We start from the raw sequence: 26,986 nt of genomic DNA on the forward strand, positions 1-26,986 counted from the left end.
GAGTGTAATTCATGCTGGGACTGGATATAATGCATAATATAATTAAGCATAGACCGGATATCTGATAATAGATAATGTACTTTGATAACTATAATATATTATTTAGTGTGATCTAGGCTAAGAGTGAATATAATACATAATGCAATTAAGCATGGACCAGGTGTTTGATAATGATGTAATTTAAGCATAGCTTTAATATATAATGCAACCGTGTAAATGTTCGAGGGCATCCATAATAGATGATGTAATCTGAGCAGAGACTGGATATCTATAATGCATAATGGAATCTAAGTAGAGAGTGGATATTCATAATAGATAATGTGATCTAAGTGAAGAGTGGATATCTATAATAGATAATGTAATCTAATCAGAGACTGTATATCTATAATAGATGATGTAATTTGATATCTATAAGAGATAGTGCAATTTAAGTAGAGAGTGGATACTTGATAGTAGATTATTTGATGTGATCTAAGCGCAGACTGGATATTTATAATAGCTAGCGTAATTTAAGCAGAGAGTGAATATTTGATGGTAGATTATTTGATCTAATCGAAGCATAGACCGGTCATCTGCAAATGATGTAATCTAAGCATATATTATTTGGGTGATCTTAGCATAGACCGAATGTCTGATAATAGATGGTATAATCTCGGTATATATGCTGAATGTCTGATAATAGATCATTTGAAGTACTATTAGCCTAGGCTGAATGGTGGATAATGGATACTATAATCTAAGCATACATTATTTGGATAGTCTAAGTATAGACTGATATCTAATAATAGAGGCTATAATCCAAGCATACGCTTGATAATACAATTCAATGCTATAGATGTTCCAGGATATCCATCACAGCTCTGACTTTCACAATATTACTATTCATATTGTCTCAAGTGTTAACTGATGGTTTGACCATCATCTCATGATATCTTCGTTTTGATGTTTGTGATGTAAACTACGATCTTGCAATCACAAATCTCTGCATGTACCAAACTGAACATGAAGCTTATATGAATTTCGAATTTCTGCTATATAGTCTGACTACTCTGATCTCCCATTAATAAATCCGAAAAATGCATTTATCTGATGATATAACGAATGTCTGGCATTTATATCAAATGTGATGAATAGGTAATATTGATACCTGGTATATCTCTATCCAAACTCCTAAAGCTTGATCATGAACATGCATGAAATAGAATATGCTGGATATATGTCTAGTGTGATATATGACCTGGAAATGCCGATGTCTGTGATTTCATCTGAATGTGCGAAATCTGAATGTGCGAAATCTAAATGTGCCGTATCCCAAAGGTATCCAGTATCCGGGAGATTCCGATCTTGATTCATGACATCTAAAAATGGATGAAACTTAGAATGCTATGTAAATAACCTATGTTCTGTCTAGAGATATCAGAATATCTTGGATATAACACATTGGTTGTTATAACAAGATGTACGCAAATCATGAGTCTCAAGAATATAATCTACAACATCTGGACTACGATCTCAAATATGTAAATATATGAACTGTCTTGTCTTTGGACATACGAGCCTTTAATATGTAGCGGAGATGCAATGAATTTATTGATTTTAGATAGATCATACACCTAGCAGATACATGCTTGCGTGTTCGGGTAATAAATTGGATTACCCTAATAAATGAAAGATATGCACGAGATCATAAAATTTAGGAGTAAGATCGATGTAGCATATATGGCTGCATATTATCATTGGGTAGTGTATATAGTTACATATAAAGAGGTAGCTTGCAGTTGGCTTGATTATAGTTTTAGCTACTGCCAATACCAAATTGTTTGCCAAGCTAAGATGAACACCTTTTTTTAGTTTACAACAGAAAAGATTTCTAGGTATAAAAATGAAAGTACTTTTACTCTTACAAAGAAGTACCAGTTTCAGGCATACTGTGCGGTATTGTGCGGTATTTGTGGGACCTCGATCAGGAAACCAATAAAGTGGTATACTTGCAGATTGTATGTGGCACACGTAAATTATTGGTATTGAGCATCCTGAAAATCAAGCTTCGTTTGGTAATCTTATGAGAAACTGAAGTCAAGAAAGAATGATTATGCTGAGATTAGCTTTCTCGTTTGCTTGCCAATTCTGTGTGCACTCCTTTCTCTGGTTGCAATTTGCATTATGCCTGAGGTGAATGATGATGACTAATAGGAATATAATGCCTGGCATTAACACAGATGCTAACTAAGGTGCATTCTCCATATGTACCTGCTGCAGAGTCCTGCCGGCTGCCCAATCTCTTCTTTCTATTGTCCCAAATTATCTCTTCCTCAATTATCACTTCCCAATGCATCATTTTCTCCGTTTTTCTCAACCCGCCCCGCGTGTAAGGTTGCTGCGAATTTTGTCGCATTTGTGTGTACTCCGCGAACCGGTGCTTATTCTTCTTTTATTGTCATTTATTGTCATTTATTGTCATTTATTTTCATTTGTTTTCATTATTTATTCTGCCTGCAGTGTAAACTTTCTTCACATCAGCACTGGTTTCCAATTTACGCGTAAACAACAGGCGGCGATCAGTTGTTCACAGTAAGCAGAGTTCACGCGGATATTTGTCGTTGAGCGTGTGAGGCAGCCAGAATCGATAGTTTGCCAATTAAAGGGAAAAGAGCGAAAGCAAACGAAAGCAAAGCAAAGCAAAGGCAAAGCAAAAGCAAAAGAAAGCAAAGCAAAAGCAAAAGAAAGCAAAAGCAGAAAGCATTTAACATGATCCGCCGAACAAGACGCGTGGTGGCATTTGCAGTGGTGCTATGCCTAGTGTTGACGTCGTTCTTCCTATTGCCTAAAAACCCGTTGATGTTCTTATCGAAGAACATGCCGCTCACATACTCGGATCTCGCGGACACAACGCGGGCCGGCGTGGGTAGAAGTCTCCAGAAGGTTGGTCTCCGGCCGCTGGGCTGGAAAGAGACGGCCGACGAGTCGTTTTTCGTGTCTCCAGTGTCAGATTTGGTCACAGAGGCCCAATACTCGCACAGCGAGGATATCGTGGGCTACACGAGCCGCAAACTCACGGACGAGGAGTTCACGAAGTCGCAGGTGCAGTGCGGGCAGATCCGGTACCGGTCCGGGTCGAATAACGAGCGTGTGGAGGTGACTAAGCCGCGAGTTTTGGAAGATCCGAGCGGATTTCATGATTTGTGGAATTACTTGGAGCAGTCCGGGTACTCGAAGCTGGTGAAGCCGCAGGACGCCGAGCACTGGTACCGGTTCTCCGGGTCGGCCGTGTGGATGCCCGGAGACAACTGCTACTTGATGGTTACCCGGTACATCTACGCACCAACCGAAAGAGACGTTCCTGTTCTCTCACTCTGCCGTTTGCAGGCGTTTGACTCCAAGTGGGCCGAGATCCCGGGCAAGCGGATCCGGTACGTGGACGTGACGTCAAACAAGATCCTTGCCGCATTGAGGAAGTACTTGAGACACGATAAGGACGACTCCATGTTGGATGCGATCTCTTTGAAGATGCCTGCATTCATGGATGTGCCAATCCAGCAGGTCCCCGGCCGCAAGGCTGTGTTCTTGGGCCCGGAGGACCCCCGCATCGTGTATCGGGAGAACAGCTTGATGGAGGACGAGCCAATCATCACTTTCAACGAGCTCACCGAGTCCAAAGACCGCTTGATACACGCCGCGTTCCCGTTGCGGAAACCCGTTGATGGCAAACTCAGGGTCGTTGCATTGAGGTCCTCGCTCTCGGACCGGATGCCGCTCGTGGAGAAAAACTGGTCGCCGTTTTTCGAAAGAGGCGACGGCGACTTCCAATCCGGCTCTTTGGGCTTTGCACACTTCATCTACGACCTGGGAGACATCACCATTGTGCGTTGCGACTTTGACACGGGCAAGTGCAAGCAGACGAGCCGCGAAGACGAGGATAAAAAGGACTCCGAGGACGGAAAGACCAAGAACAGCCTCGGCAAGGTGTTTATCCGCGGCGGGACAAACATCGTGGCCGTTCCGGAGGTGTTGCAGAGGCGGATCTTGCGGCCGAAGAGAACTAAAGGCATGAGCAAGAACGCAGAGCCCGAGATGTGGTTTGGCATCTCGAAAACGCACGATGAGGAGTGCAGCTGCGGCAAGTCCAACTACAGGCCTAACATGTTCATCCTCTACAAGAACAACGGGCTCTACCGCATGGAGATCGTCACCGAGAGCTCCAATCTCGGCATAGACATCACTGCATGGTCTGCGGACGGTTCTACGGCATGTGACGGTCTTCCAAACGTTCTTTCACCAAACAGCATCGCTTTCTGGAGTGTCCATGAGGGTGCCTTTGGCCTCGATGACTACTTGGCGCTCACCATCAGTTTGGCCGACCACGATACACAGCTTGTCTTTTTGAAAGGTGTTGCCAGCTACATTGATGGTTTGTACCGAGAGAACGCTATCCAGGCCGATGATTCCCTTTCGGCCGAGCGGGCTGCTGCAGTCATCCGCTGTGCACTCCAGGGCTCTTATTCGAGGTGTGAGGCCTATGCCAAGACACATAAGATGTTTGTTGAATTGTCTGGAGAGTCTGGAGAGTCTGGAGAGTCTGGAGAGTCTGCTAAGGCTGAAAATGCTGAAAATGCTGAAAATGCTGAAAAGATAGAAGAGGACGCAGCTGCGGCCAATGCAGAGAAGCAGGCTTGAGCTTCTGCTGCGTTATATATACAAATTTTTGTTTAATGGACAGCGACCTGGATTTATTTACGTCTGGATTACGTAGTGTAGCTTCTGAATTTTCATGATATTTCAATCCTATTTTTTTTTAGCTATCTCAAACTTTCATTGTTGAATAATTTTATTTGTTTTATTTTTTTTTTTTTTTTTTTTTTTTTTACTTCTTCCATTTTTCACTCCTAGCTAAAGATACAAGCCATAACATATCCCCTTCTTCCCCACCTCACACCTCTCCAGCAAGCATCAACAGTTGCACATTCGCAGAATGGTGAAGAAAGTATCGTCCGCGCACAAGCTCGGGCCGTTACAGCGGAATATGGACAAAAAAGTGTCGAAGTTGGTTTTGCAGCTGCTAGATGAAAGAACACAAGAGATGAAAGCAAAAGGGCAGACAATCGGCCCATTCAGCGTCGCTTTGGTGCGAAACTTGAGCGAGGTAGAGATAGTGAAGTATGCACAGAGTCAGGACAGGTCGTTTGGCCGAGTCAAGGAGGAGAATATACGCAAATCGGTGCAAAGAACGTTGAAACCGTTATTGCAGGAGGAGGAGGAAGAGATCAAGAATCTTGGAATAAACCCGGACACACTTTTGCATTCGGAGGATGTGGATGATAACAACGAGCCGTTGATGGAGGTGCAGGACCTAAACAAGGCGAACAAGAGCATAGTGGAGATGTGGAAGGAAGGTGCGAAGGAAGGGAGTGAAAAATTGAAGAGTGACAGAGATACAGACAGCGAAACAAGGGCAAACTCCACTCGGAGCACTGGGAACGGCAGAGTGGGGGATGCAGAAGTCAGCGATGATGATAAAAGAGGAAAGAAGCGGGTGAAGCACGGCGGTGCAGGCGGTGCAGGCGGAGAAACCAAGAGAAAGAGAGTTTCGAAGAAAGATCGGTCTCCGCCGAATATAAGGCTAAGTTCGCTGGGAGGGCTTGATGACGTGATCACAGAGCTCATGGAGACGGTTGGAATGCCGATATTGCACCCGGAGATATACAGTGCGACCGGGATTGAGCCTCCGAGAGGGGTTCTGCTTCACGGACCGCCGGGATGTGGAAAAACGACAATTGCGAATGCCTTGGCAGGCGAACTTCAAGTCCCGTTCATCCCGGTTAGTGCACCGTCGGTTGTTAGCGGTATGTCCGGGGAGAGCGAGAAGAAAGTGCGGGAAATCTTTGCTGAGGCAAAGAGAATTGCCCCGTGTCTCGTTTTCATAGATGAAATAGACGCAATCACGCCGAAAAGGGACGGTGGGGCGCAGCGGGAGATGGAGAAACGGATTGTGGCGCAGCTGTTGACCTGCCTTGACGATCTCAGTTTGGAAAAAACAGGCGGCAGGCCCGTGATCGTGATCGGAGCAACAAACAGGCCGGACTCACTTGACACAGCCTTGAGACGTGCAGGCCGGTTTGACCGCGAGATATGCATCAGTGTGCCCGATGAGGAGGCCCGCGCGCGCATATTGGAGTCGATGACGCACGGCTTGAAGATAAGCGGCAGTCTTGGCACGGCGGAGATTGCAAAGCTAACCCCCGGCTTTGTTGGTGCCGATTTGAAGGCACTAGTGACTGCTGCCGGTGTGGCGGCGATCAAGCGGATATTTTCGATATTTGCGGGTGCCAAAGTGCCCATTGGCAACGATGCAGATGATGCAGATGCAGATGCAATAGGTAATATGCTTATCAGTAATGCCGATGCAGATGCAATGGGTAACATGCCCAGCACCAATGCGGATGGAAATGCAATTGGTAACATGCTTATCAGCAATGCAGATGAGGATGCAATGGATGTGGATGCAGGCGAAAATCACTTAACTCCCCATTCTCAAGTGGACCCGCGTGTCAGCCGGCTTCCACACTCGGTAATCCAGAAGTTTCTAGAAACCCACCCCCAGCCGTTGACGGAGCAGGAGTTGGCTCCATTGTGCATCACAAAGGCTGATTTCTTGAGTGCGTTGCCGACGATCCAGCCCACAGCCAAAAGAGAAGGCTTTGCGACGATTCCAGACGTCACATGGGACCATGTTGGAGCTTTGAGGAGCGTGCGAGTGGAGCTTCACATGGCGATTGTTCAGCCCATCAAGCGGCCGGATCTATACCGGAAAGTAGGCATCACAGCACCCGGAGGAGTGCTCATGTGGGGTCCGCCGGGCTGTGGTAAGACGTTGCTAGCCAAAGCGGTTGCAAACGAGTCGAAGGCCAACTTCATCTCGGTCAAGGGTCCCGAGTTGTTGAATAAGTTTGTGGGTGAGTCCGAGCGCGCCGTCAGGAAAGTCTTTTCGAGAGCAAGAGCGTCTGTTCCATGCATCATCTTCTTCGATGAGTTGGATGCACTCGTTCCGCGGCGAGATTCCGCACTCAGTGAGGCCAGCAGCCGAGTTGTCAACACGCTTTTGACCGAGCTTGATGGTCTCAACGATAGACACGGCATCTTTGTCATTGGTGCCACCAACAGGCCCGATATGATAGATCCGGCCATGCTCCGTCCTGGCCGGCTTGACAAGACTTTGTACGTGCAACTTCCGTCTCCTGACGAGAGATTCGAGATTTTGAAGACCATCGTTAGGGCCAACCACACTCCCGTTGCCCCGTCTGTCGATCTTTCGGCCATTTCGCGCGACCACCGCTGCAAGAACTTCTCGGGAGCAGACATCTCGTCACTCGTCAAGGAGGCCAGTGTGCGATCGTTGAAGCGGGTGTTTTTCAAGGAGATAGGCCAGGGGATCGAGACCGTTAGCGATTCCATCCCTGCAGACGGCATAGTTGTGTCTCGGGATGATTTCGAGAGTGCTTTAAGTGCTGTCAAGCCGTCTGTCAGTGATCGCGACAGACTGAGGTACGAGAGGCTCAATAGACAGTGGAGCAAGGCCTCCATACAGAAGGAGGCTGATGAGAAGCCTGCCGAGGCTTGATCTGCTGCTCATGTAATATATATACAGTACACATTAATTGATTGTGGAGGCTTTGGGGCTTTCTTACTTCCTTAATACCTTCTTACTACCTTCTTAAGCTTCCTAGTCTCATCAGTACTCTGTTTATTTTTTCATCCTGCTCACATCATCTTCTCCTACATCTTACTACACCTACCTCACTACACTTCTTTGCTTCTTACCACTACAGTTTATACACTATCCCCAGAAAGCAACTATCTAATTCGCTCAGCTGGTTTCAGTCTACTTCAGATTGCACTTATCCAGATCACACTCCCTTCTGCAGTGCTAACTACAACAAGCAAAGTTCACGCTATCGCTTACATTTCATTTCATTCTCTTTTATTCAGCACATACTTATTCGAAATAATTCACTCGTTCTTTGGCCAGTTGTCCTTGAGACTCTGGATAGTCTGCTCAGCAGTAAGTGGCTTCCTTCCAGTAAGCTTCTCAATGTCGTTGGTCACATTTCTCATCAATCCACGCTTCACGACAATACCACAAGACTCCAAATCATCCATAATTAAAGGCATTGGCGACTTGTTCTTGCTCTTATCACCCTCAACATCCTTTGGAACACCCTGGGCAGTCCAGTATTTGCGCAACTCTTCGTCAGAAACCGGAACATACTCACCCTTGTAACCAGAAGCTGCACAGATCTTGTCAAACACTTGCTTGTTGGTCAAAGCCTCGGGACCTGTCAAAGTATAGACTGTATTTGGCTTGCCCCTTCCCATAATCAATGCTCCAAAGGTGCGACCGCAATCTTCCCTTGACACAAATGCTCCTGGAACACCATCACTGTTATCTAGCCACTTGGCACCGCAGTAATTCCAACTTGGGGCAAAGAAGTTGATGGTGTTGTCAAGATAAAGACAGTCTCTCTGAATGGAGTACTGCAACCCACTCTTGAAGATCACTTGCTCCGTGTAGTGGTGGTCTTGAGGAAGAACTGGGATGTCCTTATCCAAATCTGCTCCAACAAATGATGTGTAGCAGACCCTTGTGACACCTGCTTTGACACATGCGTCAACAACATTCTTGTGCTGCCTTCTTCTCCTCTCACCAATGAGCCAAGTCGACACAAACGAGACGACATCCGCACCTTTAAAGACTGCAACCATCGCATCTATATCATCGTATGTCAAATCGATGATTTCTGCACCGGCTGCCTTGGCTTTTGCAACCAATTTGGCAGGAATATGGGTCTTGTCGTACGAAGCAAGAACAATTTGCTGGTCTGCAGTTTTGATATCAAGTGCAAAATCTGCTGCATGGCCCCAAGAAAGCCATCCACTCCTGTAATAATGTACTTTGTCATGTTTGTAGTTTGAATCAGGCTCGATTAGGTTTCGATTATAGTATTCACTAGCTGTTAACTGTTGGTTTTCGCCTCTTTGGTACATAAGTCAAAACTACGGCTTACATTTACACTCTGCACCGGCTCTTAACACACAAAACTTGGGGGTCTACATCAATTTATACCTCCACAGAAAACCAAGTGTACGAAAATCCCACAAAAAGCAAAGCAGCAATATATCTCTCCCCGTATACTTCCGCTTTGCTTTTGCCCTTATTCAGGTACTGCCGTACATCATCGTCTGTCTGATTTCTGATCACCCCATTTTCTTACTTTTCAAGACTTACCGGAGTTACTTACTCCCTAAAGATTTTCATAACCACTTTGCTGAGAATTAGTTTCGGTCCGGTAGTGAATAATAAAAAAAAATACATTCATTTGTTTTCCTGCGGTTCACACGGGTCCTTTTTATTATCAAAATTTTCTTTTGTCTCCGGGATTCTACTTTCGGGCTTCGGACTTCGTTATTGTGTTTTTTTTTTTTTCGCTCAGAATCCTTAGAATTCCGATTACGATGACTATGCGAGATACGATATATGAATATTCCGGAATAACTTTACGGAAATAACATGCCACTTTGGCCTATCTATAGCTTAACAAAGAGCTTGTGTTCCGATTGCAACAAAACCGTCTTTGTTTTTTCAACCGTTCGTAACCCTCCTTTCCTTATCCACTTAGTAAGCATTGTCACTAATTACTAATTAAGTGTCTATAATGCTCATATTATGCTGTCTTAGTGCTTGCAGTTAGGGATTATTCCCCAAGTCAAATTTATGTTCTTTTCTGCTGGCATCATTTTGTTAATTTCAAATGTCGAGGTTCATTTTGTTGATTTTTTCTCTGTTCTTCCTTATTGTGTCGCATTTTCTCGTCATTCTCTCTGCACTTCCCTTGCACTTCCCTTTTTATTTACATTAGAAGATTGGAAGAGAAGTTAAGGAGCGCTAGAAAATAGGTTATACTAAGAGGTAAAATCAACTACCCAGAATTGAAGATGGAATAATTCATGAATATCCATTGCAGTCTTACAAATATGTTTCTGCGAGTCATTTTTCCTGAAGTATTTGCTTGTTGTTGATTTTATGCATGTACGTTTTATTCATTATTTGAGTGGTTGTTTTTCAGCATTAGCCTAAAAACAAAAGTGGCATAAAGTAATGCTTGCTAGAACATTTACCATCCTTCTGGTCTTTGAGTTCTTTCTTCTAATTTGTGTCTTATACTTGATGTAATCTTGTCATGTAATGCCATATGGTCAAAACTGAACATATTTGTTAGTAAATATCCTCTATTGGTTCATGGATCTCGATGTTTCTGCACTTACAGCATTGTAAACAAAATGCTAAAACCAATCCAGTAGATTACTAAAATAATCCAGATTATGGTTCTAAGTAATATAATCTCGCGGTTTAATAAAGAATCGATATAAATGGACATGTTTGCTTGTTCCAATACTACGATACCTAATGCTGTGAATATTCCATCTGTGAATTTGTTGAAAATGATAATCCACACCTTGTTTAATATTTTTTTTCAGTTCACAGCGCTTATGTTGTTCCTAAGAATTTATTTTCAGTTGATTTTTTCAGTTCAATTCTAAATAAATATCGTTCATTTAATGCCAATACGATAATCAGAATAGTAATCTTATATTACAAATAGCATAATTTGCTTATCTCACGGAGTTATATCCTTTTTTGTGACTTCACTATCTATGTAATCCTTTTGTACTGCAACAGAAAACATGATTTTCTTTTCCCCAAAGCGGAATAACGCGAAATGCAACAGACTCGCGTAAGAAAAAAAGAAGGTAAAAAATAAAAATTCGTGGTACCCAATTCACCTGGAATGAGATACAAATAAAGCCGGAAATAGACGCTGTCGAAAAGTAGGCTTGTATATGAGCACATAATCATCTGTCAAAAGATATTGACATCTGCATACATCGAGGTCACTTGATTGGATCTTAAATACCTCAAGATACGACTTGGATCAGCGTTAAAAGACGATCTGAATATCATAATTAAAAGGATTTCCGGATCGCGTTTACAAATGTTAATAGCACATGATACGAAGGCACAATCTGCCTTGGAAAGTACACCAAAGGATTATTCACAATCCCAAAGGTTGTCCGATTCCAGTCTTGGGATTATTTCGCCTGCAAAGACACCAAATGATCAGATAAAGGTAGCTCTTTCGATCTCACCACCTACTTCCACATCTTCTGAACCATTATCTTCATCACAAAACTCAAGAATTACACATATGACAACACTTACAAGTCCTACGATATTAAGTACGAAGTACAAAATGCCTGGAGTGCTGAACACAGGGTCTGTATCAAAGAAACATGATGAAAAAGATATTGAGGATAAAACTGGTGCTGGAAGTAATGCCAATAGTTTACGTGTTGTGGATGAAGAGATGGGACAACTAATGGAAACACTAGATGCAATTGAGGGTCATGTCAGCGGGGAAAGGCCAATGAGGGGAGGAGCTGCTGGAAAAACACTAAAGACGGTTCGCCAAAAGATACTCCGTCTCAATTTGGCGAAGAACTTGATAAAAAATGAGCTCAAGAACATCAAGGATGAGAGCCAACTAGAAAGACGGATGTTCCTGAAAAGTGTTTCCAGCTTTGAAAGAAACCTGGAGTTGATAAGAAGCGAAAACGAGGCTATCAATGAAAAGAATCTCAAGCTCATCCGATATTGCCGTAAATTGAAAAATGGAAGACTCAAGCGGCTTAAAGCTGAGAATACCCAGCTACGGCAAAGCCTTGAGCAGGCATTGGATCATCAGGAGGACTCATTAAACTTGAACAGAAGCCGCAAATTGAGAACGGATAGCGTTTTGACTAATGATACTGTTGTTGCCTCAAGACAGAATAGTAATGTCAGCATGCTCGATACTTTGGGGCGTTTAGCATCTCACGTTCTTGCAGATGAAAGTACGCTAAGCTCGCAAGGCCCAAATCTGCATGATGGAAAAGCTTAAGTTGACATATTGCTTGTTGTATGCTTAATATTTGTTATGGTTACAAGTGTGACATCGGCCGCCTTGAGTTTTCGGGCAGTGCCGCCTTATGGACTACATTTTGGAGTGCGATCGCATTTCCCTGTATTTACTCTGGTTCTAGGAATAAGTACGTAATTACATATGATTCTGTGACGCTAAAGGACTTGGACTTGAGATAGCTCAGCGTAGTATGTAGACGCGTCGATCGGCGCGGGCTGACTAATTTTTCATGGCTGGCGAAGATGCCCAACTTTTCTGCGGTGCAATTCGCTGCGGCAGAAACCTGTTTTTTGTCCTTTGAAGATTAATGCTGGGACCTCCTCCTTGCTGCATGGAAGTTTATTGTGAATGCAAAGTAAACTATAAACAGTATAGAAATATTCTCAAACATGTCGTCGCTTCTGGAACAATCTTTGGATGAGATCATCGGGTCATCCAGAAGTGTAAGTATCGAATAAACACTGTGAATAGGGAAGAATGGTCAGCGAGTCTAGAATCATGTATTGTGTGGATACATGGGCAGATATCCGGTTATAAGAAGTGTAAATGGCACAAATATATGGTGTGGTTAGTTTTATGCAGTGGACTGATTTATGAAGGGTCTCTCTGTGCATTATTGCCGCGATTCATGCTTTATATGGGGCATAGTTGAATATACACCAAGAGAGGAGAGTATTTGCTTAGTTGGTGGCATTTAGACACATTTATGCAGATATGAGCCCTTACATTAAGCCAGGTTTGTGCCGTGTGACCAGAAGATACGTGAAAATGTGTCGATTCAGTCCTGCAAGTCCATTCTTCCAGTTTTCCGCCAGAAATGCAAATTAACTAACACAACGTTTTTCAGAGTAAAAGCCGCGTCAACAAGCCGGCCCGTCGGAACAGCAGACGCAGAAACGGAAGGCACTTCCGGCCGGTTCTTCATCTGGATGAGGAGACGGAACATCTTGCAAAAGGCGAGCCATACTTGAGAGTAAGCAATCTCCATCCTGATCTTACAGAAAAAGATCTTAGGGAACTATTCAGTCGAATTGGCGAGGTCAAGTTCGTCAAGCTTGAGATGAACACCAGAGGCCAATCAACAGGTGTCGCATTTGTTGGATACACGCACCCAAGTGATTGCAGCCTTGCAATCGATAAATTTGACGGAAGAAGAGCTGCCGGACAGATTATCTGTGTCGAAAATGCAGTTCCTTTGGCTGACCGGATATTTGCAGCCTCGCAAAGAAAGCCAAAGAAGAAAAACAACAGACGCAAAGAGAGAAAAGAGAAGAAGAAGAAGCAAACACACAGAAAGACGGCTGAGGAGCTTGATGCCGAACTCAGCCAGTACATGTCAAACGAGGGGCAAATTCCGGTTGCCCAGGATAATGGTGGTGCAAATGCTGCTGATACTGATGCTCCAATGGACGAACCGGCGGCCGAACAGCCTGAAAATGTTCCTGCATCCCAAAATGCACCTGCAAATACACCTGCAAGTGAATCTGCAAATGCACAGAATGCACCTGCACAGAATGCCGAGCCACAAGCCACGGATGAGCGATTCGCCGCTGTCAATAACGGGGAATGAAAAGTGTACTTTTAAGATTTTCAGATTGTTAGTTTGCTAATGGTCAATTTGCCAAAACATTCAATTGTTGATTTGCCAAAACGTTTATTTGTTGATTTGGCAAAACGTTTATTTGCCATTCTGTTTACTTGCCCTTTGATTTCTTATCATTTTGTAATTTGTGTATTTCTATACCTTGAAATGGAGCATCTATGCTGTTAAGACATCAGAATAGTTGGAATAAACAATCAGATGTAACACTTAACCACTTCCCTGACTCTTAACCGTGGCTTCCACGTAACCCGATTGACGCGTCTGTGTATTCCCTTCTTTTGGGCCAGCTGAAAAAAACAACAAATTAAAAAATCTTACCGACCCTCGCCTTGCCCCAATTGGTCACCGAAAAGAGACATATTGTTGTTGGCTGTTCTTTTCATGTGCAAAGCTTTAAGTAAACTGATACTCACATAAAGGAACAACCATTTGATAGAGAAAGTATGTGAATGAAGGATTCTTGCCCTTAGATACCGGATTGTCGTTGAATCGGCAATTGTTTATCAAGTACTCCATACCTCCATGCTAATTAAATAAGATGCCTGATGATATTCGGAACAAATCACCGGCTTTAGTACAAATACTAAAGTCTAAAGAAAACGCAAATGCAAATGCAAACAGCATGATAATGCTGGACTGGTACTCGAGTAAAGATAACAATTGATTCAACACTTTTTGACACTGGTGTCCTTCTGCAAATTAGCATTATCTGATTCAACTCTTATACTAACATAGCATTCACCCCAGATAGATAAAGATGTCGCAGGCAGCACCGAAAGTGGCAGTTGATAGCAAGTCATCCGTCCCATCATCCGAAATTATCAGTTCGAAGTGGGATGTTGTGATTTCTAACGCAATTGTGAAGACAGGACTTGGATTTGGTGCCGGTATCTTGCTTTCGGTACTTTTCTTCAAAAAGAGAAGTTTTCCGATTTGGCTTGGAACCGGTATAGGTCTTGGCAAGGCCTGGTCTGAAGGTGATAGCGTGTTTAGAGGTGCAGGTGTGCGCGATGTGCATGCATAGACGTGGTTTCGCATAAAAAGCAAAAGCAAAAGCAAATGCAAATGCAAATGCAAATGCAAAAGTAAATGCATGTCTGGCCTATGCTGTACATAACACTTAGGTCAATCAATGTAAATTTCTGCTCAATATTCACCATATTGATTCTGGCAACAGGAAAAGAAGAAGTTTGATGTGACAAATTTGCTTGCAATATAGTATCCCTTCCATATTCATTTAATCTGCCATTTCACTTGTTCTTCAAGCATTTCAAGTTGTTCTACTTGTCACTTTTGCTCTTACTTATTCCATTTATATACATAACTCTTTCCATCGTTCTATTTATTCCAACGGCCACATCAGTACACCAACACTCTTGAGGCACCATATTCTTACAAATATACTCAGTTAAACGGATAGAAGAGTCCATTTCCACATATACCTATCTCTCTTTATTTAGGTTGAACATAAGCAACATATTCCGACTGCTAGATTTTGATGTAGGGCAGGCAGGTCTTCGTAAACTATACAGAGTCAACATGAAAGTGGTTTGACTTCGAATCTCTAAAATGCTTTTCTTGTGATGTTTATAGCTCTTGCGAAATCGACGGGCTATCTACATCCGACAAGAAAATTTTGTATCGCATACATTATAATAGTACTTCGTTATCGTTTGGGTAGAAAAAGGAAGAGAATTCCTTCTCAGCACGCATTAGCTTCCATGCAGGAGCATCTCAGTATGCATTAACCTAACGTAGGCAGATGCAGACATATTTGTATCTTGGGGTGCCTGAATTGGCGAGCATGTGCTGCAAAGCGCCTGGGATTCGGCGCGCCTTGCGCTGATACGGAACGGACAATTCAAACAAAGACGGGAGTATTGTGTCGGCGGCCGACCGCATCAGTGCCGTTGCATGGGGTGCAGATAAGCGTGGGGAAGGCATTGAAGTCTGTGAGAAGTCAATGCAAAATTCGACAAATGTGCGCGAAGTCCGCACGAAGTCATGAGAAGTGGGGGTGAGAAATTGACTTCTTTCCACCGGAGTCAGTCCAAGTAAGCATTTTTGCAGAGGTGTGAGGTGTGGTCTGCTGACTTCTGCCACAAATTTCGCCGCAACGGCTATCTTGAAGCATTTAAAGTTCTTTGTGTCATTTTTTCCCCTTTTTTTGTTCTATTCATTATCTGTATGGCCCCTCATCCCAATGTTATCCTTATCAGTTGCAGTTATGCTTATCTAGATGGTCTGCCATCTGTCATATCGTTTCTGGGATGAACCTATTTTAACCCTTAAAGTTCTTTTTTACTCCCACAGCCCCAACCCTCGCTCAGTTTCCCTCACAGACACTGGCAGCCAATAGAAATGCCTGGAAGTTTTTTCTACCTGCTTCCGTGTCAATTTCTGATGACTAATATTTCACTTTTTTTTTTTTCGAACCTTGCGGATTTGTGCCGAGACTACTGTCATCTCTCATCCGTCTCGCTGCTTGTTGGCCAATCGTAACTTCCCGGATCGGGTTAGATATTCCCAAAACCAATATTTTGTGTGGTCATTCGCACATACCGGGATGTCGCAGCTGAGTTCTGAGTGCTTCGTTTAGGGTATGGGAACCCGATTAGACTAAGTCAGGTGCCAAGTAGTAATTTTTTTCAATGCACCACTTTTTCGGAGGCCATCAGAGGTATAAGGCAAAGGCATGATCAAGCAAAATTTCGGGAATTTACAAATTACTCGGGGCGAAAATTTGCACTTTTACAGGTGTTACCGCCAACACTTTTAACTGGCTGGCATGTAGTGTTCAGTCACCATTCTTTATCAAAGTAAATGCCAAGTAGATAGAACTTTCCAGCGATTAAGAGAATGAGGATAATGGGGAGAAAAAAAAAAAAAGCAAGAAGAAAAAAGATATGAAAAATTGACTAATCTATTCTGGATTAAAGCGAATCATGCTCGCCAAAGCTAACCGGTCCACATATATCTGTATTGTTTAGGAGCTGTAAATTTTTCATCCCCAGACAATGGACTCCGTGTGTGGTGTCCCTTGCCCGTTAGTGCCTATTTCCCTTCCCTGTGGTTCTCCAAACGCCTCCGATTACCAAATCCGCTTAGGCATCGTGCGTTGTTTTTTCCCCCGCTTGCTTACGGATATATAAAGACACAACTTTGTCTGTTGAATAATGATGTAGTTCGCATGTCTCATGTTGGCGAGCACCCTCTAAACTTTCAGATTTGCCAACGTACTTCTGTTTCCCCCACTCTTCCAATCACAAGTCCCTTCGTTAAAGAAGTTTTGTAACTTCAACTGGATATTCAGCCACAACTCAACAGACAAACAGCAAAGCATTCAACTGCATTTCGTTTGTTTCTGCTAAGCCAAAGCAAGACTGATCGCCTCAGATTATACATCTGTCCACAATAGAATTACACTACACAAAATAAACGTCCTTTTCAAAATAAAAAATGACTTTCGAGAGCCACAACGAATTTAGAAGTGATACTTTCACAGTGCCAACTCCAGAGATGTTGGCCTCAGCAGTGAATTGTTCCGTCGGAGATTCCGTCTACAAGGAAGACCGTGATACTTTAGAGCTTGAGAGCTATGTTGCCAAGCTTGCTGGAAAGGAAGCTGGTCTTTTCTGCTGTTCCGGAACGATGTCGAACCAAATTGCACTCAGAACTCATCTTTTCCAGCCTCCACATCGTATTTTGTGCGATTACCGCTCCCACGTTTACACACACGAGGCAGGTGGTCTCGCCACACTTTCTCAAGCTATGGTGACGCCGGTGATTCCATCAAATGGCCTATATCTCACGCTTGATGACATTATCGACAACTTCATCCCAGATGACGGTGATGTGCACATGGCTCCAACCAGGGTTGTTTCCTTGGAGAACACCTTGAGTGGCATCATCTTCCCATTGGATGAGTTGGCCAAGATTTCCCACTGGTGCCACCAGCATGGTATTAGATTGCACTGTGATGGTGCAAGGTTGTGGAATGCTGCTGCCGAGGTTGGTGTTCCGATCTCCGAGTACTGCAAATATTTCGACTCTGTCTCTTTATGTCTGTCGAAGTCGCTTGGTGCACCGATCGGCTCTGTTCTTGTAGGCCCACGTGAATACATCGAGAAGGCTAATCACTTCAAGAAGCAAAATGGTGGTGGTATACGGCAGAGTGGTATGCTAGCCAGAATGGCCCTCATGGCACTAAAGACCAACTACTCGAAGCTCACGCAGACCCACAAGTGGGCCAAGGAGTTCGGCAAGTGGTGTGATAAGCAAGGTATTGCTCTGGAGGTGCCTGTGCAGACTAATTTCGTGTTTTTGGACTCGAAAAAGGTCCATTTGAACCCTGCCGTGTGGCAGGAGGCCGCAAAGAAGCATAACGTCAAAGTTATGGGCTACCGAATCGCCTTCCACTACCAGAATGATGCCGCTTCCGTGGAAAATCTCAAAAAGGCTCTTCTAGAGGCTTTCAAGGACTCGCTGGTCAATCCTTACGTGTTTAGAGGTGCTCCTAAGCTTTATAGAGTCAACTCAAACAGCTCAGAGTTGACTATGGTTGCAGAACACGAGAAGCAGTCTGCCAAGGTGATTTGAGGATTGGGTATACATACATTCCGCTGGCTTTGCATGTTAATACTTTATTATCTTTTTGTTATCACACTTGATGGGGGCATCTTATAGCTTTATATGCCGGCGCTTTACTAAGTTGTTGGGTATAGTATGTACGTACGTTAAATAATATTAGGTATCTGGATATCTGCTGATTGGCGATGTATCGTATTTTCGTGCTTAGTTATTCTGTACTTCCGAAATGTGCTGGTTACCAGCAGGAGTCGGTGTACATTGCGAATTTTGGCACTAATTGGCAAGGTTGATTTTCCTGTTCATTCCTCGGAGAAGTTTTGCACGCATTCTATTCAGCATAATTTCCATCGCTCGCTTAAAACAATAACGCCCCAAGAAAACAAATATAATATAAACCGAGAATAAACCCGGTGATGGCTCTCGAGAATTTTTGGGCTCTTTTTCAATACTTCCCACACAAGGGGGAAAAAATGAATAAAAATAAAAAACATAGAATCAAAAAAAATTAAATAGAAACTATCCTGACCCAGGCATACATGTATCCCAGCATCTATCTGATATACCTTGGCCTCATTGATTTGTAAATTTTCTTTCTTCTTCTCTTTCTTTGTAGAATTTCTATACAGGCAGTCAATTTTCAATACAGAGGCAGATGCTCAGATGCTCATTCCATTCCTTTTTGCATTTGCCGGCCTTTGCTGGCTTGCCCATCGTTTTTCATCACTTATTTCTATTAGCTTGGAAAAAGCGGTCAAAACATTAAATGTCTGTGTTCCCAATGTTCCCCTCATTTCTATAGATAAGGTGTCATTCAACCGTATAGCATTACATTGGGACTCTGGAATTGGCAGATTCAACTCGGAAACAGGTAAAAATGCTGCCGGAAACGTGTCAAATAGCAGTAATACACCTGATGGCTCTTATGAGGGCACAAACAGCGGTCCCAACACAGAGGCAAACATTGAGGGTCCACGAAAGCTTCCTCAGGTCTCACCTTATGCAATAAGTCATTATGTCTTGTACATCAACGGTCTTCAAACAGCGATTATAGATGGAAATAAGCAGTCTTGTGTTTTAAACGGCCTTACTCCAGACACAAACTATCAAGTTGATCTCGTCGCCTTTAACATGACTAACTTCCGATCCAGAAGTTGCCCTATATATGTGAAAACTGCAGCCAGAGATGATCCAAAGTTTGCACAAAACGGTCTTGGTGGTTCTTTAGACCATCCTGATGCACTACTGCGAACTTTAGTTCCTGATCCGGGTGATCTGATTGTCCATGAAGCCTTTAAATCTCGTTCAAGAAGTTCCACGATTGATGGTGGCTCCAGTTTTGGATTTGACAGTGCGAATAACTCCGGTGTGCAGCAAGAGCCAACCAGAACGCCGCCTAATCTAATTACGGATATAAACGAGTTGAAGTTTTTACTTGAAAGTGGATTAGAAGAAGTGAAAAGCTTGATCCACTCTCATCGCAATATGGAAACAGAATTCAAAGAAGAAGAGGAGGCTCTTATTTTGGCAAGAAGAGAGGCCAAGCAGCGGAGAAAGATAGAAGATTCAAACAGAGCCAATCTTCGTCAGGAAATAAAGTATCTTGAGGAGCAGAGGATGAAGTCGGAGAATAAATTATCGGCAAATAGGCAAAAGCTGAACGTACGCTTGAAGAAAATACATTTGAAGGAGGATCAGATTGATGCATGGAACAAAGAAATTGATAAAATGAAAGAGGAGAAACGGACCATTTTGGAAAAAGACCACCCGGAGCAAATGGATAAATTGCAATACCAGATACAGGAGTTGAACAAGGTGTCGTTTTCCCTCCAGGTTGAAATCCATGACTTTGAAAACGAGTTGAAGTCTTTGATGAAAAGTAAAAAGCAGCTGGATACGTTGAAACAGAAATTGGGCGACCTGTTTCGGCTTTTGGACGAACAGACAGATTTGCAAACCGGTGTTCTAAAGCCGGAAGGTCAGGAAACACTCGAAAAACTACTACTTTTGAAACCGGACTGGAGCAAAGAGTTGACTGATGAAGTTCTAACGATAGACAAGCAGATGGAAGCTGAGTGGAAAGAATTACAAAAGAAGGAGTTTGGAAGAGTCGAAATGTTGAGGAATTCAAGAAATAGCAGTTATTCGAACGGTGTTTCTAATCCAGACGCTGATTTAGATGTTAAATGGTCAGAATCTCCATCAGATCTTAATAGACTACTCCCACAAAGTCTTATTGATGATGATTTTGATTACAATGTGGGTGCAGTCAGACAGCCAGTTGCTTCAGCAGCTCAATCACCGGTTTCTTCTGCTATTCCAAGTCAGGATGTCTCGATGGATAGTCCCGTTAACTTCTCATCTGTTGGTGTGCTTCAGCAGCCTATTAGCAACTCATACAATTCTTCATTAAATGCCCAACCAATATCTCATGATGATCGCAACATATCCGGATTATCGCAACCACAAAGTTCAGACTTTGGTAATTCAAATTCGACAGCTGTTGGTCATAAAGCGGCCAGCAGCTTGGACATTCTTGCCGGTTTGTACAATAATGATATGAACGCCTCGAATATGAACTACTCGACTATTACTTCACTCAGTGCTTTGGCCAGTAAAGCCAGTGAGATGGCAGCAAATCAAAGCAGCGGTGTGATGTCTCCGCAATCGCTACGTGCTGTTCAGCTTCATCCTACTGACAGTGCCATTTCAGCATCATTGCTAGATATGGGAAATACACTAGGCATGCCGTCAAACAGGAGATCCATGCTTGATGGATTTTCGCGTATTTCTTCTTCTGGAGGAAGCATAATGGCTCTTGGAAGCTCTCCGCCAACCCAAACAGACCCGGCAATTGGTCTGAGTGTCAGTAATAGCCAGTTTTCACGGCTTTTCAGTAGTCCTACTAACAATATTGCTGCTGCCAGAGCTGGTAATGTTGGAACTGTCAGTCCAGTTGATCGCGGACGCAGTTCGCTTGAATATGTTACCCGTGCAAGAAGTACGAGTTTTGGTTCGAGTATCTGGAGCAATGGTGGTGTAAACAGCAAAGGTATCAATGCCAATAATCATGAAAACCTTGGAAATCCAGACAAGTCTGAATCTTCAGCCACAAACATGGCTGATTGGACCGTTGGTTCGGGATGGGGAACCTCTATGGGAAACTTGGGCGAACCCATTTCACTGGTTGCAAGTTCTTCATCTGCTCCTCGCACTGCTCCCGAAAGTATGTCTAACAAAGATAGTAAGCAGCACAATCATAATTGGCTTCATAATTGGGGTCTAAGTTCTGCAACAGACGAGTCTGCAAATGACTCTTCTAAGCTTGAGGAAGGAGACTCGTTAAAGTATGATGAGGAGCAACATCAGGGTTCGCAATCCTTCTTCAAAAATAAGATCTTCAAGTTTGGCATGACTCCTACGAAGGCTAAAAACTCTGCTAAATCTGGGCCTGAAATCACCGTGTCAGAGGACAAAGATGCTGTGAATAATCAAAGCAATACCGATTCTCCGAGATCTGGGGAGTCTAGTGGGCATTTGGGAAGTGGATTTGGTTCCAGGTCATCACGAATATTTAAACTAGGATCCAGAAAGGCGTCTTTCCACAGTATGGGATCCGGAAAGAGTAACATTTCAGGAGAAACCAATGGAAGTACGGCTGTTGGTGAGGATGTATCTGTAAATGAGGACGAAGAGAATAGTCACAGTGGTGGAAAAAGCGGCAAAAGAGGAAGTAGCGGAAGTGACAGCAGTAGTGGAAGCGTGTTTTCGAGAAAGTTGAGCTTTCCATTCAAGAAGGACAAGGAAAAGGAGGAAGCAAGCGGCAGATTAGAAGAAGTCAAGGAAGAGGATGAGGAGGATTCAGATAAAAGACGTGTTGGTAATGAAGAAAGCGAGGAGCTTTCAGAAGAAAAGAGTAAGAATAAAAAGTCGAAGAAAAGAAGAAAGAAGAAGCACAGGACTGAAAAAGAAAGATGAAGCACAAGGCTAAAAATAAATATAACCGGAACAAAGATGAAAATTGCGTGAATAAGAGATACATAGCAGAGACACTGTTCTCTTCTACATGAAAGTTACCGCTACGGACAACAAAACACGATGTCGGTAGCCAAGTAAAGATCAAAATGCTTGTAATTATATGGATATATATAGATGCTTTAGTTAAATGATTGAATGAATGAATGAATGACTTGGCTAAGAGAAGATATGTGGAAGTAGTAAAGAGGGTGCTTGTCATCAGCACCTTTTCTCCCTTGAAAGCTTTTTATTTGGTTTTCAATCACTCCAGTCAACACGGACGTTTCTGGAAAGACGGACCGGATCAGAGTTTTTAAGCACACGTAATCTTTCATCTTCCCAGCCTTTTTGCACGTTTTCAAATCCGGCTTTCCACACTTTCTTGTACACCTTCATCACCTCTTTCCGCTTTTCTGCTTTCTCTTCTTCCTGAGCCATCCATTCCATGTGCTTCAAATCATCAGTCGATGGTTCATAGATGTGCCATATAACATAATGAGGAAGACCGACCACCGATAGACCCATCCTACGGCATAATTTACCAAATCCTTCAGTTTCAGCATGCTTTTCGAATGAAAAGGCCGGAAAATGTGCACCATCACGAAACACGTGGGCTTTGGAAAGAATAGAAACACCTCCTATGCCATCTAGTTCCATTTCCGTCTCTGGGTCTCCGTATGGATCCCTCAAATATGCTAAATGAGGTCTCCAAGTGGCATATTCAACATATCCTTCAACAATAACCGCATCCTCATCCAACGTATCGGCTAATTGTAGCCCGCCGTCACTCTCACGCCAAGAATTCAAGTCATATGGTTGTTGACCTCCCAACCAATCGGGAAGTGGTCTCCAAACATTCGGAACTATCACATCTTTATCGTGGTGCATGAGATCCTCTAAAATTGTTGGCGGACAGGTTTCGACATCCACATCACGCCAGTACACCCATGAGTGATATGGCTTTAAGCCACTGACGTCAACCAGTTACGGGCCTTGGCCATAAGTTTTCTACGTGGTCCTTGAGCAGCAAATCCATGTCTATCACTAAAACTCTGACCGATTGCCTGACCGAAGTCCTTTTCAAATATTTCAATGTTTCCGAAATGAATCGATGGGTCCTCATCATTCTGTAATTCCCTAAGCATTGTCACTAAAAGCCCCATAGTATCATCCTTCGAATCTGAGACAAGAAATGCCAAATCAATAAGATGATGCGGATATGTCATATTCCGCATGTGTGAGAAAAACATCGGCATATGTTCTGCAGCATCTCTGAGTGGAACACAAAAAAGAATTCGGTCCTGTTTCATCCAGCCATCCGAATGGCCATCCACTTTGTCGAGATCATAAAATTCCGTGTATTCTGCATTTGATTCGGTAAACAGAGGCACATAGGGAAGCTGGCCCAGCATTTTAAATGTGATTCCTGCCGATCCCGCCAAAATCAATATCAACAATACCACTATTCGAATGATTGAAATCTGGCAAATCCTCGCTTTTCGTGAATGCTTGAGAGGGCTAATTGGCGGCCCTAATCTTTGGCTCATATTGTAAAATTCTTAGTTAATTATCCCAGTAGTATATGTTCCTAATCAAATTTACCACCTTCCTTGTGAGCCTGCTTGTTTCCTTATCGTCTAAGGGATCGAAATATGTTTTCTCTATTAATATAAAATAAAATCTTGTAACAACAACAGATATTTTGTGTTTATGTGTGTGAGATCACAATTCTTGAAACTAGTTAACCTCCTCACTTTATTGTAAAGCCCTAAAGCCACCTTCCAAGGGTCTGATCCTTTCGAAGCCAATGATTGCAGTTGGATCCTGCGAATTGCGGTGCTAAGGTGCTTTTACACGAGCCTGCGATTGTTGTTATAAAAAGTTCAACTCTATCTGAAAAAAAATTTTGATGTAAAAATTAAGGAATTAGTGAGCTAAGAGGAACTGCTTTAAATAGAAATGTTGCCAACATTAACACTGCGGATTATCATCCTGGTATGTTTTTCCAGAAAAAAAGACAGTAATAATACATCCTTACATCTTAATGACATGATCTCCATTCATTTACATAAGTTTTTCTACTCTTACTTTACATTGGATTATTTTATCAGAAGACAAAAGGTCCACTGCAAAACGATTAGGCAAAGAAAATGGAATGTATGTCCAAGATGAAGAGAGCGTCCACTCTAATTCTAATTTAATGAAATGTTTCTCGAAGGCCGCTTGATTGGCGGTGGTGTTTTTTTTTGTGCTGCATCAATATTCGATCCTCTATTTTTCCCTCCCAAATTTCGTGGCAATCTTCTTTTTGGTCCACGTGCTCTATTCTTTGTCAGATGATGAAGCTTCTTACTACTTCCGTTAAGATCGGAGTTATCAATTGTTTTTGAGCGACTTGTCGTATTTGTCGTTATAGTTTTTCCTTTGATCATCCTAGCCAATGCATCCGGCATGGATGACATTGTTTGTGCTTTAACCATGCCCGGTAATGCCACTGGCATCATTTCAGTTTTGACCGCGTTTCTAAATTTGTTATGACTTGCTCCATCAACTCCGTTTTCGACACCTCTTGTTTCTTGTATTCTGACCCTGCTTGTGTCCGTTTTCTTCGCATTAAAGCGGTCGTTTCGGAGTTTTAACTGCTGAATCATTTTCAAAGCCTCTGGAACGTCTGCATCTGCCGAGTTTTTTTTGTACACACTAGTATGTTTTTTCAGATTTTCCCTTTTCGCAATAGCCTCTGGGATAGTTAAATTAGGTTTGGGACCTACCTTTGGTTTTTGAAGTTTCTTCATCTGAGTGAATGCTTCAGGAACAACCTTCTCCGGTTTTGCAGCCGGTTTTGGTGACCTTAAACTTTCTAATTGCTTTACAAATTGAGGAATTTCCTTTGATTTAGGTGGAACTTCGGGAACTGGCCGAAGTTTATGCATGGGTATTTCTGCTTTCTCCCGTTTTCCCATTTGTGTATTGTCTTTTTTATTGGGTATTACATGTCTAAGAGAAACTAGTGGCTTTGGTTTTGGCTTTGGCTTTGGTCTTGATTGTGGCTTTAACGTTTGTTTTCGTTTATTGGGCATCTGCTCTAGTTCTCTTTTTTGCTTTGGCACTGATTTAAGTGTGTTCTGTGCCTTCGTAGCATTTTCTCTCATTCTCTGTCTTTCCACTTTTTTGTTTTCACCACTATTACTTCGCTTATTCATTGAAGATACAGTTTCCCTATTTACGTTATGTTCACCTGCATATATATCGTCCTTAATATTCAAATCAACTTCATTAATCTTGACTTTCTTGTTTTTACTATCATTATCCGGTCTCCTTCTCTCTATCTGAGCATGTTTATTCCATGGGAGATCTGGGCGTGCTTCTTTCTTTATCAAATCATTATAATGAATCACACGTGGTCCTTTTCCTGGCTTAATCATATCAGCCGACGTCTCTATATGTATGGATTGTACAAAGGTTTCAAAATCCCGGATTTCCTCCCCATTCCTATCGGATCTAAAGGGTTTGATATTTGTTGAATTATTCGTATCTTTTCTCGCCGTGGGTTTCAAAAGAAAAATTGTATCCTTCGTATCCCCATCTTTCTCGACTATACTAGATAAAGATTTACTCTTCATTGGAACAATCGGAGGTACCTTTTTCTTTTTGGGGGACCTCTTATATAGCTCCCTTTCAATATTCACCTGATCTTCCAATGACTTCATCCTTTCCGCAGTTTGTTTCTGCCTTTCGTCATGAAGTTGTTCAAACGTACTTAAAAAGTTTTCAACATCTGTATCTGAATTTATGGCCATTCTTGTCTTTTTCAAGATATATTGACTTAATTACTGACGTTCAATTGCACAAACTATGTGGACGAATATGAGTATAGTGATTTGTCAACCGTCGGCCATAATTCACAGTTAGAAACGCGACAGAAAAAAATGGAGCAAAATAAATCTACCGAAAGATATCCTCGAATTCTGGAAGATCGAAAAAAAGAAGGATTTCACTTTTTATGGATTCTGAAAAAGCAACAGCTGTAGGGCGAGAATTATTGCATTGTTATGTTCTTTGTCGCTTTGCAAATTTTGATACAAGTATGTCATAGCAAAAGAAGTATAAATCATTAAGGTTCCAGAGAGAACAAGGTCTAGGTTGTCATATGAGAAGAAAAATGACGACTATATAAAGATGAGATATCCTCTTGTGTCTATACTAAATCTTGTGTACAAGTTATGTACTGCAATAAATATCGAAATACTATATAAATCTGGTAGCACTAGCTTTAACAATTAGGTAATCTATTACTGTATGTCATCAGATTTATTTGTTTTGAAATCTGAACTTATTTTTAAATAACGAAGATTTAGAATAATATATACTAAAAACAATCCTATGTATGTGAGGGAATCAGCAGAAAAAAAATCATTCACTGTTAAAGTTAGTGTTACCAAATTTATATAGTATTTCGATATTTATTATAGTATGTAATAAAGAGTATGTATAATGATATACAAAAGAGAATATCTTCATTTTATATAGATGTGTCAGAGTATATAAATCCCGTGTGACATTCGTATCTGCTTAATTGCTCACATATCTCTGTGCCGTAGCACTACCGAGCGCGCAGATGCCCAAGGTTATGAACGAGATTGGTCATATAGTTCGGATATAGAAAAGACTTCTGTTGCATAGAATGACCCCCATAACAAAATAGGGTCCTTACGAACACGTTTGTAATCCAGCGAGAACCCGAAGGTTACTCTTGGTTTGAGCTGAA

General features: G+C 42.4%; 10 protein-coding genes across 10 annotated transcripts; 7 read left to right on the forward strand and 3 right to left on the reverse strand.

Annotated features, from left to right (window-relative positions):
* Positions 1–2,748: 2,748 nt before the first annotated feature.
* Positions 2,749–4,674, forward strand: BRETT_001743 (uncharacterized protein; the record flags this gene model as incomplete). The annotated part of the gene is made up of 1 exon (XM_041280286.1): positions 2,749–4,674. One exon carries the CDS (start codon positions 2,749–2,751, stop codon positions 4,672–4,674), a length of 1,926 nt encoding a protein of 641 aa, XP_041135169.1.
* Positions 4,675–4,969: 295 nt separating this feature from the next.
* On the forward strand, positions 4,970–7,615 carry BRETT_001744 (uncharacterized protein; the record flags this gene model as incomplete). Its single annotated transcript, XM_041280287.1, has 1 exon — positions 4,970–7,615. One exon carries the CDS (start codon positions 4,970–4,972, stop codon positions 7,613–7,615), a length of 2,646 nt encoding a protein of 881 aa, XP_041135170.1.
* A 389-nt stretch (positions 7,616–8,004) lies between these two features.
* BRETT_001745 (uncharacterized protein) lies at positions 8,005–9,039 on the reverse strand (the record flags this gene model as incomplete). The annotated part of the gene is made up of 1 exon (XM_041280288.1): positions 8,005–9,039. The coding sequence occupies one exon, from the start codon at positions 9,037–9,039 to the stop codon at positions 8,005–8,007; it is 1,035 nt and encodes a 344-aa protein (XP_041135171.1).
* Positions 9,040–11,045: 2,006 nt separating this feature from the next.
* Positions 11,046–11,990, forward strand: BRETT_001746 (uncharacterized protein; the record flags this gene model as incomplete). The annotated part of the gene is made up of 1 exon (XM_041280289.1): positions 11,046–11,990. One exon carries the CDS (start codon positions 11,046–11,048, stop codon positions 11,988–11,990), a length of 945 nt encoding a protein of 314 aa, XP_041135172.1.
* A 410-nt stretch (positions 11,991–12,400) lies between these two features.
* BRETT_001747 (uncharacterized protein) lies at positions 12,401–13,581 on the forward strand (the record flags this gene model as incomplete). Its single annotated transcript, XM_041280290.1, has 2 exons — positions 12,401–12,454; positions 12,859–13,581. 2 exons carry the CDS (start codon positions 12,401–12,403, stop codon positions 13,579–13,581), a joined length of 777 nt encoding a protein of 258 aa, XP_041135173.1.
* Positions 13,582–14,371: 790 nt separating this feature from the next.
* On the forward strand, positions 14,372–14,638 carry MIC10 (Mitochondrial inner membrane organizing system component; the record flags this gene model as incomplete). Its single annotated transcript, XM_041280291.1, has 1 exon — positions 14,372–14,638. The coding sequence occupies one exon, from the start codon at positions 14,372–14,374 to the stop codon at positions 14,636–14,638; it is 267 nt and encodes an 88-aa protein (XP_041135174.1).
* A 2,435-nt stretch (positions 14,639–17,073) lies between these two features.
* Positions 17,074–18,213, forward strand: GLY1 (Threonine aldolase; the record flags this gene model as incomplete). Its single annotated transcript, XM_041280292.1, has 1 exon — positions 17,074–18,213. One exon carries the CDS (start codon positions 17,074–17,076, stop codon positions 18,211–18,213), a length of 1,140 nt encoding a protein of 379 aa, XP_041135175.1.
* A 651-nt stretch (positions 18,214–18,864) lies between these two features.
* BRETT_001750 (uncharacterized protein) lies at positions 18,865–22,179 on the forward strand (the record flags this gene model as incomplete). Its single annotated transcript, XM_041280293.1, has 1 exon — positions 18,865–22,179. The coding sequence occupies one exon, from the start codon at positions 18,865–18,867 to the stop codon at positions 22,177–22,179; it is 3,315 nt and encodes a 1,104-aa protein (XP_041135176.1).
* A 297-nt stretch (positions 22,180–22,476) lies between these two features.
* ANP1 (Mannan polymerase II complex anp1 subunit) lies at positions 22,477–23,630 on the reverse strand (the record flags this gene model as incomplete). Its single annotated transcript, XM_041280294.1, has 2 exons — positions 22,477–23,114; positions 23,207–23,630. The coding sequence occupies 2 exons, from the start codon at positions 23,628–23,630 to the stop codon at positions 22,477–22,479; spliced, it is 1,062 nt and encodes a 353-aa protein (XP_041135177.1).
* A 780-nt stretch (positions 23,631–24,410) lies between these two features.
* Positions 24,411–26,018, reverse strand: BRETT_001752 (uncharacterized protein; the record flags this gene model as incomplete). The annotated part of the gene is made up of 1 exon (XM_041280295.1): positions 24,411–26,018. One exon carries the CDS (start codon positions 26,016–26,018, stop codon positions 24,411–24,413), a length of 1,608 nt encoding a protein of 535 aa, XP_041135178.1.
* Positions 26,019–26,986: the final 968 nt, after the last annotated feature.

Source organism: Brettanomyces bruxellensis, chromosome 4 (genome assembly GCF_011074885.1).
Source record: "Brettanomyces bruxellensis chromosome 4, complete sequence".
Classification (NCBI taxonomy): domain Eukaryota; kingdom Fungi; phylum Ascomycota; class Pichiomycetes; order Pichiales; family Pichiaceae; genus Brettanomyces; species Brettanomyces bruxellensis.